Consider the following 15829-nt stretch of genomic DNA (forward strand, 5'->3'; position numbering starts at 1 on the left):
CCCCCCTGGACGCCACCTGAGAGTCCGGCCAGTGGCCCAGGCCAAGGCTGTGCTCCATACCTAGGAGTGGGGAGATTTTGGAAGGCTGGGTGGGTAGGGGCCAAGCAAGGAGCTGGTTAGTAAGGTGGCCAGATTAGCAGATAAAAACACAGGGCATCCAGTGAAACTGGAATCCCAGACATGCAGTATTTGAGACGTGTTTATGCTAAGAAGTTGTTTGTGGCTTATCTGAAACCAAAGTTAACTGGTGTCCTGACCCTACATTGCTCTCCTGTTGGTGGCGGGGCACGATGGGGCGCTGGAGCTCAGAGGGCTTCAGAGCAGCGGCAAGGCCCCAGCTGGACGTCTGAGCAGGGGGTGAGGGCAGGGAGGCTACGTGGCCTCAAGGCTGGGGGTGGGCACTGTCCCAGGGACGCTCTGCCTTGTGTACAAGTGGGCTGGGCTGGCAGAGGCCTCTGAGGCCTCTTTGACCTCTGAACCCCAGGGGTCTATGGTCAAGGCCTCCTTGAGACGGTGAGCAGGTACCTACCGAGGCCCAGCAGGGTGGGGGTCCATAGGGCGAGTCTGGAGCCCCTCCTCTGGGTAGCCCTGGATGAGGTGCTGAGGCAGAAGGCAAGGGTATCAGGGGAGGGACTGGAACCTGGGATTGTCCCAGGTCTGAGAGGAGCCAGAGGTGGGACAGGAAGGTGGGAGGGGCACTGGTGGTGGTAGAGTAGTGGGGACTGCCCGGCAGGGGCTCAGTGGGCGTCCAGCCCTGAGGCAGCGTGTACAGGTCCCCAGGATGCAGGAGATGCCTGGCTGCTGAGGACAGAACATGTGGATACACAGCCCCAATAAAATCTCCTCTTTCTTTCTTGTTTAGTCTCTTGCCAGTTTCTCCAGACCAGCCCCACCCCCACTCACATGCACCCAGGCGATCCTCCTTCCTCTGCTTGTAAATGTCTCAGATCTTGCTGATCTCCGACACTTGTGCCCTCTGACCTCACATACTCTGACCCTCACTAACCTGACTTTCTCAGCCCTCTGACCTTTACACTTGTGCCATCCTCCCTCTCCCAGGAGAAGCCCCAGCCCAAGTCCCCTCCCTCCTTCCTTCCCTGGGAGGCAGGTCGAGGTTCGGCCCCGCTGGACATCCAGTCACCTTGGCCAAGGCGTCCTCAGGGTGAGACCCTCCTGGTCCCTCCAGAGCCCAGGGCCACTCAGGGTCCTGGAGACTCCCTCTACCCTGCTGGGGTCAGACCCTGACTCGGTATTAGATGCCTGTGGCTCCACAAAGAGAGACCCCGGCCCTGTGGCAGACCCTCCTCTAGGGTCGGTGCTGGCAGGTGGTCCCGAGAAGCAGCCTCCTGGGTGCCGTCAGATCCACTGGACCACCCCCTCTCCAGCCTGAGGTGCTCCTCGAGACCACTGCTGGTGGGAAGGGGACAGAGCCTTGTCCCAAATGCTGTCGTAGCTCCTGGGGGGACGACCATCTGGTGGGGAGGACAGAGATGCATGTGCCTTTTTGGAACCAACACCCGGAGTTCTCCCAGAAAGAGGCAGGGGCCTCCACTCACCTGGGGGAGGTGGCAGGGGGTCGGGTGAAACTTCCGTTGCAGGGGAGACCTGGGGACCCAAACCACAAGCCTGAGAGGTGGGCCCTGGGAAAGGGGCTTGGAGACCAGCCCAAAAACCTGCCAGGCCCCACCCCCACCTTTTCCTCATGGCCCTCCCTCTTCCCCACTGCCCTCTTCCTGCCCCTGCAACTTGGTCTCTGCCCACCCTTTCCTCCTGTTTCCATCTTTCCTGCTCCCTCAGGGTCCCGGGACAACCTGCACCATTTCCTCTACCCCACAGAATGCCTTGCCCAGGGTGGGGCTGCTACTCACAAGCTGAGGGGAGTCTGGGGGGCGGGACCCCTGGCCCCTGATGGAGCTGCGATGCCGCTGAGAGGCTCGGGACTGCAGGGCTCCCTTCTCGGAGAGCAAGTGGGGGCCAGAGACTCCCGAGCGGACGTCCAAGACAGGCACAGACACAGGGACGGAGAGGAATGGGCTTGAGGGCTCAGGTCCAAGTGAGCTCTGCATCGCACTGAGGAACTGCCGGGGAGCACTGGTGACTGAGGCCCCAGGCCGGGCCCTTCGTGTAGCTGAGGGGCCCCTGTCCCCAAAACCCCCTAAGCCTCCTGTCATGGCCTGAGCAGACCTCAGGCTTTGGGCATCCTTTCAACCTCAGGCTGTGGGCACATCAGCTTTTCCTGTCACCCAGCAGGGACTGACCTCATCTAGGCCCCGGACGTCTGTGATCTTGTGGTGGGAAGTGGCAGGCGGTGTGTAAGGATCAGCGTAGAGGGGGGAGTGTGGTTTCTCCAGAGAGTGGTCTGGGGCCTCAGGGCTTTCCCCCAGGCTCAGCTACAGGCAAAACGCAGAAGAGACAGGTTTCCTGGAGCTGGAAGTGGCCCAGCCCTCCCTTCTCTGTGCAAGAGGCCTCTGGGAGGCTCCAGGACCAAGAGAGGCCGGGGAGGTGGGGGGCAGGAGGGGATCCAGGCCTGGAGCCGGGGTCAGCGCCCTGGGCTCACCTTGGTCAGGTCCAGATGCAGCGGGACGGCAGGGCTGGGCCCCTTGCCCCGGGCCTTGCTCCTGGGTGATCGGCTGCCACTGTTCCGTCTCAGCTTTGCCCTCTGCCCGCTGGCGCTGGTGCAGCCTGAGTTGGCTTGCTCCTGTGGGGACCAAGGACCTTCCAGGATGTTCCCCGGGGCCCTCTCCCACAAAACCCTCTGAGGCTCCATGGAGCCCCGTCTAGTCTCCCCTGAGGAACTAGGGTCCTACTTGGGATGGGCCCCAACATAAAGTTACCTCATGGTCCCTTACCCTCTTTCTCTGCCCATTGCTCCCAGACACTCACCGGTGCAGGCTGGGCAGGGCAGCCTTCAGTGGACGGCACTGACCCAGGGAGGGCGTGGCTGGCATGAGTGGAGGGGGCTGCCAGGCACCCCGAGTCCCAGCTGGCCTGCCCATCGGAGGAGAGTGAGCCTCGGTCACTGCCCACAACCTGGGCAGCAGGGTAGGGTAGGGATGAGCCAGACGGCAGGCCCTCTCTCCCCACCTACCCAAGCCTAGACCCACCCTCCTGTTTTCACCACCCCCACCTGACCCCTCACCTGTGCAGGCACCCGCAGGCCTGGGGCGGTCCCACCCCTGCGGCAGACCGTCTGCAGGCAGAGCAGCCAGCGGCTGTAATCCTCGTAGCTGGCGCAGACCACACGGATGGCGTTGATGAGACGGCCTGGTGCACAGACGCCGTCAGGGGCCTGGCGGGCAGGGCCTCCTGCAAGGCCCCAGTGCACAACCAGGCACCCAGCAGGCTCTCACCCTCCCTCACGGCCTGGCCCCCACCTTCGATCAGGAAAGAGCGGATCTGCTTCCCCCTCTCCTCCAGGTTGACGTGGATGGCACTGAGCGGGAGCTCCCCCTGCGGGGCATGGAGCAGGGACTGGGCCTTAGCCAGGGAAGCAACCCCTGGGGCTCTGCCTGTGCCCACTGCACCGTCTTGCTTTCCAGACGCCAGGCAGAGAACAAGGCAAGACCAAGGCTGACATCCTGAGGGAGGCTGGGCACTCCCTGTCTGTCCTGGGGGGTATCTTCACCCCCAGTCGCCACCAACAGCTGACAGACACAGATGCTTACGGGGACTGGTCCCCTGGGTCATATACGAAGATAGGGGTGGGTGGGAAGGGACCACGAGGAAGCCCCCATATGTGTTTCTCAGTGACTGAAGGCTACAATCACCCCCGGGCTAGGAGGTACCGTGATGCACGTGACAGAAACTCCAGCCCCAAAGGACGCTCACACCATGCCCACGCACACGCATGCCCCTCAGGCACCAGAAAGACGCCTGCTCAGAGGTACAGGCCCCTTTTAGGGGCACTGGAGGCCCCCATGCCACCCACCCCAGGTGACGGGTCCGCTGGTGGCTGAGGACCCTCTAGGATGTTATGGGGTGCCAAGGCAGGGGCCCCGACTTGCTCACATCAGGCTGAGACCAGATTGACCAGGGCAGCGGGCTGGATGGGTGGGGCCGGTGCTCTCTGTCCCAACAGGCCCCGAAATACAGGTTCCTCCTGAGCCGCGGCCCCCTCCCACCCCCACGCGCAGTGCACCTCCCCGGGGCGGGTCCACAGTGGGAGAGACCCACCTTAAAGCAAAGCACATCTGCTTCCTCAGAGAAAATGGCCAGGGAGGTCGGGTACAGGACCAGGAGCCGGTCCCACTGCTCCTGTGAGGAGGTCAAACGGCAGGGTAGGGTCTCCCCCAGCGCGCGCCCCTCCCCCATCGCCTCCCATCTCTGTGCCCCCACTCACTTGTGAGGGCAGATGCTGCAGCTTGACCCTCGAGGCACAGACGGCACTGCCCACTGCCTGGTGCCCAGACGCAGCCCGCAGCTGGGTCAACCTGCGCTGCAGAGCCCAGGGGGGCTCGTCCTCCGGGGGGCCCTGGCAGAAGGAGGTGTGGGGCAGGTGGAGGAGGGTGGGGTAGGAAGGGGTAGTGGGGCTCCCAGCACTGACCTGTGGCACTGGCTGGCAGCGTGGCAGCCCTCCCACGAGAGCGATCTGCTTCTCCAGGTGGTAGAGCCAGCGGCCCAGCTCGGCCTGGCTGGGGCAGAGCACATGAAGGGGGGCAGGCAGGGGGCCTGTGGGGAGAGGCAGAGGGGGCTGGGCCAGCAGCCCACAGGAAAGGCCCCTCAAGGGTTAGGAGGGGCCCCTGAAGACCTCATGCACAGCTCTGGAGGCCCCGCACCCGCTGCTCGCCCCCAGCCCAGCAATGCATGTGTGCCTATCTGAGGAAACGCCGGGGTCCTTCAACATGCTTAGAGTCCCACCAAGGTCCTGGGGCCTGGTCAATGGCCAGGTTCACTGAGCAGCCTTAGAGCTCCCGCCCCCCAGGGGCCGGGCAGCACAGGCAGCACCACTCTGCGCACCTGTGATCTGAAAGGCATGCTCTCTGGACCCCTCCAGCGGGCAGACACTCAGCTCCATCAGTGGTAGCAGCCCCTGTCAGAGCACAGCGGGAGGGAAGGGCTAGGGGCCCCCAGCAGGACCGGGCCACCTGCCTCTCCCCAGCTCCTCCCTCCGCCCACTTCCCCTCACCTGGAAAGTGAGTCCCTCGGAACCATGGGCCTGGAAGTAGAGGTGGGAGGGGAACAGCTCCAGGTAGCAGTCGCTGATGTCCTAGGGGAGAGCAGGGCCAGGGTGTGAGGGTGGGTGGGGGCAGGCCCCAGGTTGGTTCCCAAGCATGCCCCTCCTGGCCCGGCCCCCACCTGGCTGTGCTGGAAACGCAGCTGGACCTTGGCGTAGTGCACAACCTTGCCCAGGCTCCTTATGGCTGCCCTCCGTCGCCCCGCCTTGAACACACTCAGGAACGGCTGTTCCAGGTTTTCTCTCTGGCTCTCCAAGCCCGGGATGTTCTGGGGTTGGGGCAGAACTCAGGGGAGGAGGCCTGACCTGGGGCCAGCCGCCCCAGTCCAGTCACACAACACATAGGTCAAGAACACACACACACCATCACATGTATGTACAAAACCCTGTACATGCACATGTTTCTTCATGTGAAAAGAGTGCAAAAGACACACACACCCACGCAGAGCCTCCTGCTAGTCACAGAATCACAGAATTACATTCCATGATCTAGTGGTGGAGTCAGTGAAGTTTGGACTCAACGGAGATTTGTCAGCCTCACTACTTCCTAAGCTGTGTTCCCTTATTTTGCTTTTTCAGCCTTCCGAGACTTACTAGTCAGAGGGGGATTCGGGTGTCCGGGTGAGATGACTCTCGAAACCCTTCCACACCTCCAGCATCGCTGGCAAAGGTTTAAAACTCAGTTCTACCAGAAATGGGGGCTGATGTGTAGTGTTTGCCGACTTCCCTGGTGTGAGGACTCGCGTCACTGCCCGTTTCCAGTGCACGACCAGCACTACTGCGTGGCTCCAGTCGCCTACAGTCTCCCCGGCAGTGGAGGCGGGTGAAGGTCCCGGCACTGGCCGAGGGGGCCTCTTCCCTCACGTCAGGCACATGCCGGTGTCTGGCTTCACACTTGCTGCCCCCTCTGCCTGGGCCACTCAGCCTAGCAGCTTTTTACCCCGGCCAGCACTGGGCTCAGACTCACCTTCTCTGTGAGGTCCTGTCGGCGCCCTTCTAACAGTCCAGCCTTCACTGACCCCCGCCCACTGCTCCTCCTTTGCACTTCTCCTCAGCACCAGCTACAATCTGACTCACTGTGTGTTTCATTTATTTGCTCTGTCACGGGGTGGGGGCGATTCAACAACAGGACCCGTGTCCGTCTTGCCCACCACTGTATTCCCAGGGGTCAGGGCAGGCCTGGGATGTGCTGGAGGTTCAGTGCCCGCCTGCTGAAGGGAAAGAGGGTCAGTGCTCACCACCAGCTGATCCCGGCACACAGAGAATCCTCTATAAACAGGGGCTGGATCATCAGAACAGGAGTCAGACAGGGACGGGTGCCGAACTGGGGCTGGAGGGGCCGAGGTCTGGGGCTCAGGGGGAACTGGGGAGCTGGCAGGGGCTACTGTGCCCTGGCCAAGCTGGGCCACCCTCTGGGCAAGCCTAGGAATGTGAACAGACAGACTCAGCTTCCCGGCCTCCCTGCCTCTGGGTGGGGCCTCCTGCACCCACACCCAGTTTGGGGAACCATGCTGGGGAAGACCCGTGAAAATAGGCCGTGGAGCAGGAAGGGCCACACAGCTGGGCTCAGCCTTGGGCCTGTGGCAAGGCTGGCTCACGTGTGGCTGCAGAACCCACCAAGGGGCCAGGTTCGAGGGGAGCTGGCTCCTCCCCCAGCCCCGCCTCCCGGGGTTCATCATGCCCGGTCCCCTCTGCAGCCACCAAGTCCTGGCAAGGGAGGACCAGCAGCACCACACAATGTGTCCTGGGCCTGGACAGAGGGAGTTGAGGTCTGAGATGCGGCCATGTGAGGGGCCTGGGCCAGGCCTTGACAGAAGTACCCTGGTCACTTCTCTGAGGCAACCTGGTTTCTGAAGGCAGCACTTGGCCGCAGGGACCCCTGGGACCTCAGGAAGTGGAGGAACGGGCAGGCCCCAGCTTCCCAGCCTGATGGGAACCTTTGGAAAGGTAGCCCTGGAGCCCGCAGCAGCTGCTGTGAGGACCAGGGAGTGCAGGGCAGTGCTCCTGGTACAGTCACAGACATTGTTCCTGGGGTGGGAAACCGGGCGATTATCTCCCTCACACCCCACGTATAGCAGAGCCTCCCCCAACCCTTGTCAGCTGTGCTGGGTTAAAGGCAGGATGTCTCTCCCCTGGGCTAGCCGTCTGCCCCACAGGAGCTGGGCAGGTGGGTGGGGGTGTTGTTCCACTCAGAGGTGTCCAGCATGTGCTCGGGAGCCATGTCCTTGCTGTGTGGCACAGGGGCTGCCATGGGATGAGGCAGCGATGGACACTGAGGAGCCACCCCCTTGGAGAAACTGGCGCCAAAAGTTGGTGAGAAGCTGGCTCACTGTCCACCGGAGGCCCCTTACCCTCTGAGTGACAGCGCGGCATTTCCAGCCACGTCGTCACCAGCACCACCGGTCCCCACGCAGCCGCAATACGGATACACGTGCTGGCCAGCCCCAGTGTGCCCGGACTCGCGGTCCCACACCAGGCCCCGGGCGGGGGCGGGCACCAGGGCCCACAGGCAGGGCTCTGCACGGTGGCCCCGCCCCGACTGGCCGGCACTCATCCCACTGACTCAGTCCCAGGTCTCAGTTTCAGTCTGCTCAGACTTTCGGCCGATGAGCTCCCCAGGGCGGGGCTGTCCCTACTCCCTCGCCGTGCACTGGACTGACTTCTGGGGCCAACAGGGAAGACCCCGTGCAGAGCTAACAGGACACACACACACACACACACACACAGAGTTATACACAGACCACCACTGCCACACCCCCTGAGCCGGGCACGCGGCCCCGCCCCGCCGCTCACCGTCCCAGGGATGTAGCAGAAGATCTTGTCGGTGGTGGTGTCCCCGTCGGGGCTGGCCTCGGTGCCAAACAGGCCAGCCAGCTTCCGCACACCATCCTCTCTGGGGACAAGGGAAGTGGGGGCTCACAGCCTGGTCCCTGAGGCAGGTTGAGGGAGACCCTGTGACCGAGTGGCCATGGCTGGACCCTACCCCCCTCACCTATTTCTCTTCAGCGAGGGCTTTCTGGAAAAGGAGGCCCGGAGCCTCCTAGGGGCCTGAGGGATGCAGTGGCTGTTCCCCATGGGCAGCAGTGGTGACTAGCCTGAGTAGGGCAGGTCGACAGGTCTGGGTCCCTCGGTCCCAAGTCTCCTGCCCCACCTCCCGGGGCGGGGCTCCAGGCTGGCTTGCCCTGCACCCAAGGGCTGGGGAGGGCGGAGCCTTTCTGGGAGGGATCTAGCCCCTTCCTGAGTCTGAGCCTTTCAGTTCTCTGCCCAGGGTCCTCCACATCTGCCAGCCAGCCTGGACGGTGGAGGGGGGAGAGGAAAGGCCCCGTGAAGGGCCCCCAGTCTGTACAGGAGAGGCTCAAAGGCATGGTTTGTAGCTGCATCAGGCTGAGTATCCCTACAGCTGGAGCCCTGTGAGCCCAGGGACTCCCCTTTCAGACACCCCCTCACGTGAGCACACATCCTGTTTCCACCTAAATGCCAGTCTCTGAGTCACCAGTGACTGGAAGGGGACGTATGCTTGCTCTCAGCTGCCCAAGTAGGAGTTTGCAACACGGGAAGGAGAAGTCAGGACCCTCCTGCAGCTTTTCCTGCCTCAGCCCAACCCTCACCCCCAGGTCAAGGTCAGGGTCCCTGAGGCTTAACCAGAATCCAGAAAGGAGGCCATGGCCCTCCCAGGTGTACCTGGGACCACCATGGTTAGGTCAAGGGGATGCTGTGCACAGTCTGAGGTGACACAGGCCATGGGGCCTCTCAGGATCAGGCTGACAGCACACCACACTCACAGTCGGGTGCTCGTCTGGGACACGCCGCCCTGCCCCACTGGATGGGGTGGTGCCGTCTCAAAGCCCCCTGGTGCCAACACAGTGCCTCAGCCCAGCTGCACAGCTGCCCCGGGCCCTCCCGGTCACGCCAGACAGGACACTGAAGGGCAGAGATGGACGTTCAGCCACAGGCCCACAGAGCCCAAGAAACATGTTTATTGTACAAGTGGCTCATATTGCTGTGTGGGGTCTGCGGCGGTGGCCGTGTGCCCAGCTCAGTGCAGGATGGAGAAAAGACACCACGGCCCGGGGAAGGAAGCCCAATTCGTGCCCTCCCTGGGAACGTGCCTGGCCGGGTGAGGCGGAGGTGGTCTGCAGAGCACAGGCTAGGGGGTCCGCACCTGCCCAGAAAGCTCCCCCAGTTACTGCTCTGCATCACCCCTCTGTCCTTCCAGGTCTGCAGAGTCCAAGTTGGCCCCTTACTGACGGGCACTGCCAGTGTCCACCCTGTTGCTCCCTAGTGCTCCCAGCAGGTGGGACACTTGGGAGGGTAGCTTGGTCCCAGAGAGAGAACACTTCAAGAGGAAACGTATAAACTGGTAGCTACAGCCTGCTCACCATCAATCAATAAATAAACGAGTAAATAAATAAACCGCACACACAAACACTGAGGAAGGAACAGAGACACGGGAGGCCTCGACGCAGAGCCTGGACAGCCTGCGTGGGATGTGAGGTGCCTCTCCTGGGGGCCGAGCCCCTTCCCACACGCAGGGGAGAGAGGCACTGGGCCCTGAGGGGGTAGGGGGTGCTTAAGGCACGTGGGAGGCTGTGGTCGGACCTCTGTGCAGCAGCGCCTCGGGTCAGAGGCTGGTGGACGACACAGACAGCGTGGGTGAAGAGGGCGGCGGGAAGTTGAGTAGCTCGAGCACCGCCACGCCCACGCTGCTGCGCCGCGTGAACATGCAGGACGCGGCCACCCACTTATTGGTCCTCGGGTTGTACTTCTCGATGGAGTTGAGGCTGGAACTACCGTCGTTGCCCCCCACGGCGTAAAGCCAGCCGTCCATGGCCACCAGGTCGTGCGTGCTCCTGGGGGCAGGGCAGACGGGGTGGGGTTGGGGGTGAGGCTGGGGGAGAGGGAGGGGGCGGGGCGCTGGAGGGGGAGACATGGAAGGAGGTGGGGGCACGCTGTGCAGGGGTCTGTGGGCCACATCTGTCAGTGTGGGCCATGCACATCGCTGTGGTGGTGACGCACCTTCGGATGTTCATGGGGGCCACACTCTCCCAGGCGCCCGCCTTGGGGCTGTATCTCTCCACAGAGTTGAGGCAGCTGGTGCCGTCATTGCCGCCAGCCACGTAGAGGGCCCCCTCCAGCACCGCCACGCCGGCAGAGCTGCGCCGGCTCAGCATGGAGGCTACCGGTGTCCATGAGTTCACCTGCGGGGAGGGACACGGGCTGGAGACAGACTCACCACCAGCCTCCCTCCACATCCACGTGCAGACCTCTACTCTAGGGCGGGATGTCTGTGGGACAGAGTGGACACAGGACAGAGTGTGACCAACTGGGGGGTGGGCGTGGCCAGAGAGTGATGACCTCAAGCAGCTCTAGGGAACGGGGATATGTGACTGAGGCGTTTCACACCTGGGGCTCATATTTCTCCACGGTAGCCAGGTGTGAAGAGCTGTCGTAACCGCCCACTGCATACAGGTTCCCATCTGCAAGGAGCCAACGCACCCATGGTGCACCTGCACTGTGTGCGGGGCCCCTGGGCTGGCGCTACGCGAAGCAGTCACCCACCAAGCATGGCCACGCGCACATATCGCCTCCGGGTGCTCATGGCGGCAATGGAAGTCCATGTTCCCGTCAGGGGGTCGTAGCGCTCGGCACTGCAGACACCAGGACCGCCGCTGACCTTGAGCAGTGGCAGAAAGGCTGTCCTGGCCCCAAGACCTGCCCTCCCCTGAGGAACAACTAAAATTCTGTGCTAGGCTGTTAGTGAGACCAACCCCAGAGTCCCACTGGAGCAGGAAGCGGTGCCTGCTGGGTAGGCATGAGCCATGGGCTGCCTGCATGATGTTGGACAAGGGTTCCCCCGGGCCCAGCCCCTGCCCTGCTGGGAGGGACCCAAGAGGAAAGGGGCCGCTGGGGTGGCACAGGTGAAGAGGCATAGGGGACCTTGGTGACTTGACTGAGGCAGGGTCCCTCTCGGCTCCCCTCAGGCAGGACCTCTGCAGTCCTGATGCAGCCACACCTGCTGAGCCAACCCTGAAAGTCCACCCAGCCCTGACCCCGGCTACTACCTGTTGAGGCAAGAGGCCCCATCGTAGCCACCTGCTGCATATAGGAGTCCGTGCAGGGAAGCCACACCCAGGCAGCTGCGCCTCGTGCCCATGGACACCTCAGGCTGCCAAGTGTTGGTCACAGGGTCGTAGGACTCTACGGTGGCCAGGTCTGAAGTCCCATCGTAACTAGGGGAAGGGTCCACTGCTGGTCAGGGCTGGCCCAGTGGGCCCACACCAAGCCCCTGACCCGAGACCAGCCTCCACTCTTACCCGCCCACGGCATACAGCCGGTTCCCGACTGCGGCCACACCCACCCGGGCCCGGCGTGTCGACATGGAGGCCACCACATGCCACCGGTCTGTGCGCGTGTCGTATGCTTCACAGTCCCCGTGGATGGCGAATAGGCTCCCACCACCTAGGGATGGGCGTGTGACGGGGCAGGACGAGGGCCCATGGAGGCCGTGGGCTAGGGGGCACTAGCACACCTTGAGGTCAAGGGTCTGGGGGCTCCAAGGGTAGGTGAGGACGGGGATTGGTGAGTGGGTCATACCACAGGGAACGGTGTGAGTGCAGAATGTAACCGGCACAAGGTGGGGTGGGCTTGTGCGGGGCTCCTGGGTAGAGAACGTGCGGCAGGGATAGGGGGGACGGTGAGACAGGACAGGACAGGACAGGTGGGCGTACCCACGGCAAATAGCACAGGGCCGGCACCCTCACAGCGCCGGGGCCGGGTGCGGCTGGTGCCCAGGACGCCCCTCTGCTCGGGCAACAGGTGGAACTTGAGAGCCTCGATGAGCAAGTCCTTGCAGTCCGGGTGGTGCCGCACCAGGCTCTCGGCGTCCACGTGGCCCAGCAGGAAGTCCCGGCTCAGCAGGGGCAGGCGTACACACTTCATCAGCTGGGGTGCGGACGCAACAGTCAGGCAGCAGGCTCCAGCCCTAGACCCCCTCAGACCCCCTAGATCTTCCTCGGGACACGTGCTTGCAACACCCCTGCGGTGTCTCTGGATACAGAAGAGGCCAGGCACCGCGCTCCCTCCCAAGCACCATTGGGCCCTCCAGGGCCTGGCCTCACCCGAGGGACGTGCTGCCTCCGGGCATCCACATCGTGCTTGACCCAGCTCAGGACGGCACGGTAGACATCCTCCTCTGAAGGCACGTTCAGACTGTCGCTAGAGACCAGTTCCAGCACCTGGGGGTGGGGACCCTCAGACCTGAGATCTGGGGAGGGTCTTGGGGGCCCATGGAGCCCTGAAGGTGCCTGGGAGGGAGAGTCCAACGGGGGCCCAGTGTTCCTATGAGGAGGGGCCAAACAGGGTCAGGAGCCACAGATTCAGTTCTTGGAGGCCTAGTCCCAAGGCAATCCTAGGGACATGGAACCAGGCAGTGGGGGTTGTAGACAGGCATATGATCAGGACAGGATGAAGTCAGGGAAGAAAGTGAAGGCTTGAGTGAGGTTAGAAAATGGGCATGGGGTGGGGAGGGGTGCACAGGGGATGGGTGGTGGGGCTGGAACTTATATCAGAGTCTGGGGATAAAGGTTGAAGGGCAAAGGACTAGGTCTTAAGGGCCCAGGTGATAGGGGCCAGGCGACCAGGGCTGGTTCTGGGGTCCAGAGATTGGGTCAGGGTCCAGGCTGTGCCCCAGCCGGTACGTTACCTGCTTCAGCGGCAACAGCATGAACTCCTCAGTCTTGGCCACGTCCACGAAGTGCTGCAGCACGTACCTGTGCGCCGCCTTGAGCAGGTCGCTGCATGAGTGTGTGTCGGCGAAGCCCCGGATGCCCAGACAGTTGGAAGGGTCGAGCTGACTCAGCAGGAACTTGCAGCAGGCGTCACGGACGCCATTCAGCTGCAGGAGGCTGGCGGCTGGAAGCAGAGTCTGTGCGACAAGGTGAGAGAGAGGGCCAGGGAGCAGGGATAGAGAAACGGGATGTGAGGGAGTGAAGGGATGCTGGGGGTGTGGGGAGAGCAGAGGCACAAGGTATGGTGGAGGTGTGAGACGTGAGTTGGGGGTAGCCTCACCTGCACATTGCCTTCGCCCACCACGATCTCAGCCGTGTAAGCAAACTGCACCAGCTGGTCCAAGGCCTGAGGGTCGATGTCATGCAGTGTCACGTGCGTCTGTCGGCTCTCACTCATCTCATCTGTGGGGACAGCAGGTCAGGCTGGTCCCCACCCCGGAAAAGTGCAGAGTCCCCCAGATGCCCAGACCTGGTGGGGCGGTACTTGCTTGTGAACATGGCGTGGAAGTAAGGGCTGCAGGAGGCCAGCACCACCTTGTGTGCCCGGATCTCCTTGGCGGCCACGTGCAGGACGATGTCACACAGGAGGCCCCGCTGCCGCATGCGGCTCATGGCCACGAAGGCATCGTGGTAGTGCCGCTTGGAGTTGTGGGATACAGTGTGGCCCTCGCGGCTCAGCAGCTGCATCGCACCCTCCATGGGGGCTGTGGGCCGGGGCTGCCGGGGACGGGCACGCTCTGCCTCGGGGCTGTAGACGGGCAGTGCCAGGTCAGGGTGTACTCCGCAGGGAGCTGCTCACTCACCCCTGAGACCCTGGGCAGGGCCAGGCACCCTTCCACCCAGCAGCCCATACCAGGCTTCCGTCAAGGACCAGTGAGTGCCCTTGCTGGACCTCCCCTACTGCAGGCTCCACCCGGCTCTGCTCCCTCAGGTCCAGGGAACTTCCTCGGAGTCCAACGAGACTTTGCTCCCCACCTGCTCCCCGCGTGAGGTCGGATCCCACACAGGATCCGACTGTTGAATCTGTACAGCTTCCTCTGCCACGACCCCTCCTCAGGAACCACACTCCCCTCTGCCCAGGCGCCTCAGTAAGAAACAGCCTCTCTAGGCCCCGCTCGGGACTGGGCTGTCTGTCCATCGCTAGCCACCCTTCCCGTGCTCCCCCGCTGTCCGCTGTCCTCGACACGGGCTGGCATACGTACAGCAAGTGAACGAAGTGAAACTGGTCCATACTGTCCGGTGGCTCTGAGGCGGACCGCCACACCGACAGCAGGTGTGACCTCTCTTGACTTCCCCGCCCCATCATGCAGAAAAGCCGCCCAGGTCTTTGAGCGGCGCAGCCGTAATTCAAGGGCGGCGGGAGAGGACGGAGCCTCCGGGAATAGCCACCTCGGGACGCCCTGCCCCGCGCCCGCTGTGTGCACGGACACGGAGGTGGGCTGGACCCTCCGCGGGCAGGCCGAGCCTGAGGGGCGCCAGGTCGCCCCCTCCGGGTAGCCCGCCAGGGTCGGCGCCCCGCCCCCTCCCTCCCCCCGGGCCCCGGTCAGTCACGGCCCTCAGCACCCCCGGCCCACTCACGCTGGCGGCTGCGGCGGCGGTGGCGGCGGCGGCGCCTCAGGCGCGGGCCCCGGACTGCCGTGCTCCGGACTCTGGGTCCTGCCGGCTGGGCGCTCGCTGCGCGGCTGCATGGGCTCGGCCGCCGGCCCGCCGCCGATCCGCGGAGGACGCACAGAGGAACAGAAGCCGGACGGCTGGAGGGCTGCTCGGCGGTGGCGGCCGGCTCAGAGTCCCTCTCTCCCGCCGCTAGCCCGCAGCCGCTGTTTCTCGGCGCCGCCCGTCTCGCCTCCCGCGCTCCCCTGCGGCTTCGGGGACGCTGCGTAGCGCAGGAATCCTTCCAACGTTTCTGGGCGCTTCGTCCGCCTCCTCCTCCAGGAAGTCCCCCGGGGCCCACCCGCCGTCTATCTTCAAGAAGCCTCCCGGACCTTCCACCCACGTCAACTCCTGCCAGATGTCTCCCCTCCCCTCCCCTTGGGTCCCGCATCTCCTGGAGGCCGAAAGGCCCCAAGTGATGCGGTGGGGCCTGAGCTAGCCCCGGGCCCGTCTGCCGGCCTCCCTGTGATCCCACGCAGGCCCCTTTGCCCCTCTGGCCTTGATCTGGACGCTGGCTGTGGAGCGGGAGTGGGTGGGGCGCACGCCCTGAGAGCTATGGGACCCTCTGTCTTGGGATCTGGCCGACCCGGGCCAGTAGGCGAGAAGGGGGAGGGGAGGGCATGGGTTGGCGTCCCCATTTCCTTGCTTCCCCAAGGCAACCTTCCAGCCTCTGGGCCTTTACACCTGCCCTTTGTTCCACAGACAGGGCAGAGAAAAAGTGGCTGTCCCTGTCCCTGGGCCTGCCTGGGGACTTAGGCAGAGGTGTTCGTAGATGAGTTCCCAGCTCAGGACTCGCTGGACTTAAGTATCTATCAAGCGTCCTCTTTCAGGGAGATTTGGCCAAACTGGCTTCAGGAACAGTGCTGCCAGCGCAGGTGCTATGGGACTGTCCAGTGAAATGGAAGCAGCTCTCAGCATCTGATTCTTAACAGAATGTCATTTATCTGCCCGTCTATAGCATCGCTACTTCTGTTTTCGTTTGCTTTTTCTACTAGATCATTGGGTTTTTATTATTGATTTGTAAGAGCTCTTTGTATAGGAGATCCTATTTTCCCCTCATGCATTCTTTCCGTGGTTGACGCATTGATATCCTCACAGGCACGTGTCCACAGAGCCCTGGGGCCCCCAGCCCCGCCTTCCCCCAGGCTGGTGTCGTTGTTATTGTCTTTTTTTGGAGACGGTCACAGATTTGTGAGCAGCACAGCAGAATTCCGCCCTA

General features: G+C 63.2%; 2 protein-coding genes across 11 annotated transcripts; both read right to left on the minus strand.

The window, feature by feature from the left end:
• Nucleotides 1-190: 190 nt before the first annotated feature.
• PLEKHN1 (pleckstrin homology domain containing N1) lies at nt 191-8316 on the minus strand. Of its 5 annotated transcripts, none has more exons than XM_072975712.1 (15): nt 7967-8040; nt 6412-7866; nt 5296-5442; nt 5126-5206; nt 4957-5029; nt 4340-4668; nt 4174-4254; nt 3375-3450; nt 3140-3264; nt 2884-3030; nt 2558-2698; nt 2259-2390; nt 1869-2078; nt 1557-1605; nt 202-1472 (listed from the first exon to the last, which is right to left on the minus strand). In XM_072975712.1, exons 2-15 carry the CDS (start codon nt 6850-6852, stop codon nt 1357-1359), a joined length of 2148 nt encoding a protein of 715 aa, XP_072831813.1. In that variant the 5' UTR covers nt 6853-7866; nt 7967-8040; the 3' UTR covers nt 202-1356. The 5 variants fall into 5 exon arrangements, with proteins under 5 accessions (XP_072831817.1, XP_072831814.1, XP_072831813.1 ...); XM_072975714.1 differs by lacking the exon at nt 7967-8040 and having other exon boundaries at nt 205-1472; nt 4340-4471; nt 4544-4668; nt 6412-7960; XM_031673574.2 differs by lacking the exon at nt 6412-7866 and adding an exon at nt 8166-8316 and having other exon boundaries at nt 215-1472; nt 7967-8066.
• Nucleotides 8317-9114: 798 nt separating this feature from the next.
• On the minus strand, nt 9115-15008 carry KLHL17 (kelch like family member 17). 6 transcript variants are annotated; one of them, XM_072975725.1, is made up of 12 exons: nt 14163-14999; nt 13449-13708; nt 13241-13362; nt 12876-13097; nt 12292-12477; nt 11902-12115; nt 11488-11632; nt 11236-11403; nt 10733-10821; nt 10577-10650; nt 10190-10458; nt 9115-10023 (listed from the first exon to the last, which is right to left on the minus strand). In XM_072975725.1, exons 1-12 carry the CDS (start codon nt 14264-14266, stop codon nt 9795-9797), a joined length of 2082 nt encoding a protein of 693 aa, XP_072831826.1. In that variant the 5' UTR covers nt 14267-14999; the 3' UTR covers nt 9115-9794. The 6 variants fall into 6 exon arrangements, 5 of the variants coding, with proteins under 5 accessions (XP_072831826.1, XP_072831825.1, XP_072831830.1 ...); XM_072975724.1 differs by having other exon boundaries at nt 14539-14998; XM_072975729.1 differs by having other exon boundaries at nt 13814-14998.
• Nucleotides 15009-15829: the final 821 nt, after the last annotated feature.

Source organism: Vicugna pacos, chromosome 13, assembly GCF_048564905.1.
Source record: "Vicugna pacos chromosome 13, VicPac4, whole genome shotgun sequence".
Taxonomy (NCBI): domain Eukaryota; kingdom Metazoa; phylum Chordata; class Mammalia; order Artiodactyla; family Camelidae; genus Vicugna; species Vicugna pacos.

Coding starts and splice junctions, on each gene's coding strand:
- PLEKHN1 (XM_072975712.1), bottom strand. CDS start 6,852: ATGATGAACCCCGGGAGGCGGGGCTGGGGGAGGAGCCAGCTCCCCTCG. Junction 5,030..5,125: donor CCGAGGGACTCACTTTCCAG/GTGAGGGGAAGT, acceptor GTGCTCTGACAG/GGGCTGCTACCACTGATGGA. Junction 3,031..3,139: donor GCCTGCGGGTGCCTGCACAG/GTGAGGGGTCAG, acceptor CCTGCTGCCCAG/GTTGTGGGCAGTGACCGAGG.
- KLHL17 (XM_072975724.1), bottom strand. CDS start 14,648: ATGCAGCCGCGCAGCGAGCGCCCAGCCGGCAGGACCCAGAGTCCGGAG. Junction 13,709..14,538: donor CCGCCGCCGCAGCCGCCAGC/GTGAGTGGGCCG, acceptor GCCCGTCTACAG/CCCCGAGGCAGAGCGTGCCC. Junction 11,404..11,487: donor CGGCTGTATGCCGTGGGCGG/GTAAGAGTGGAG, acceptor CCCTTCCCCTAG/TTACGATGGGACTTCAGACC.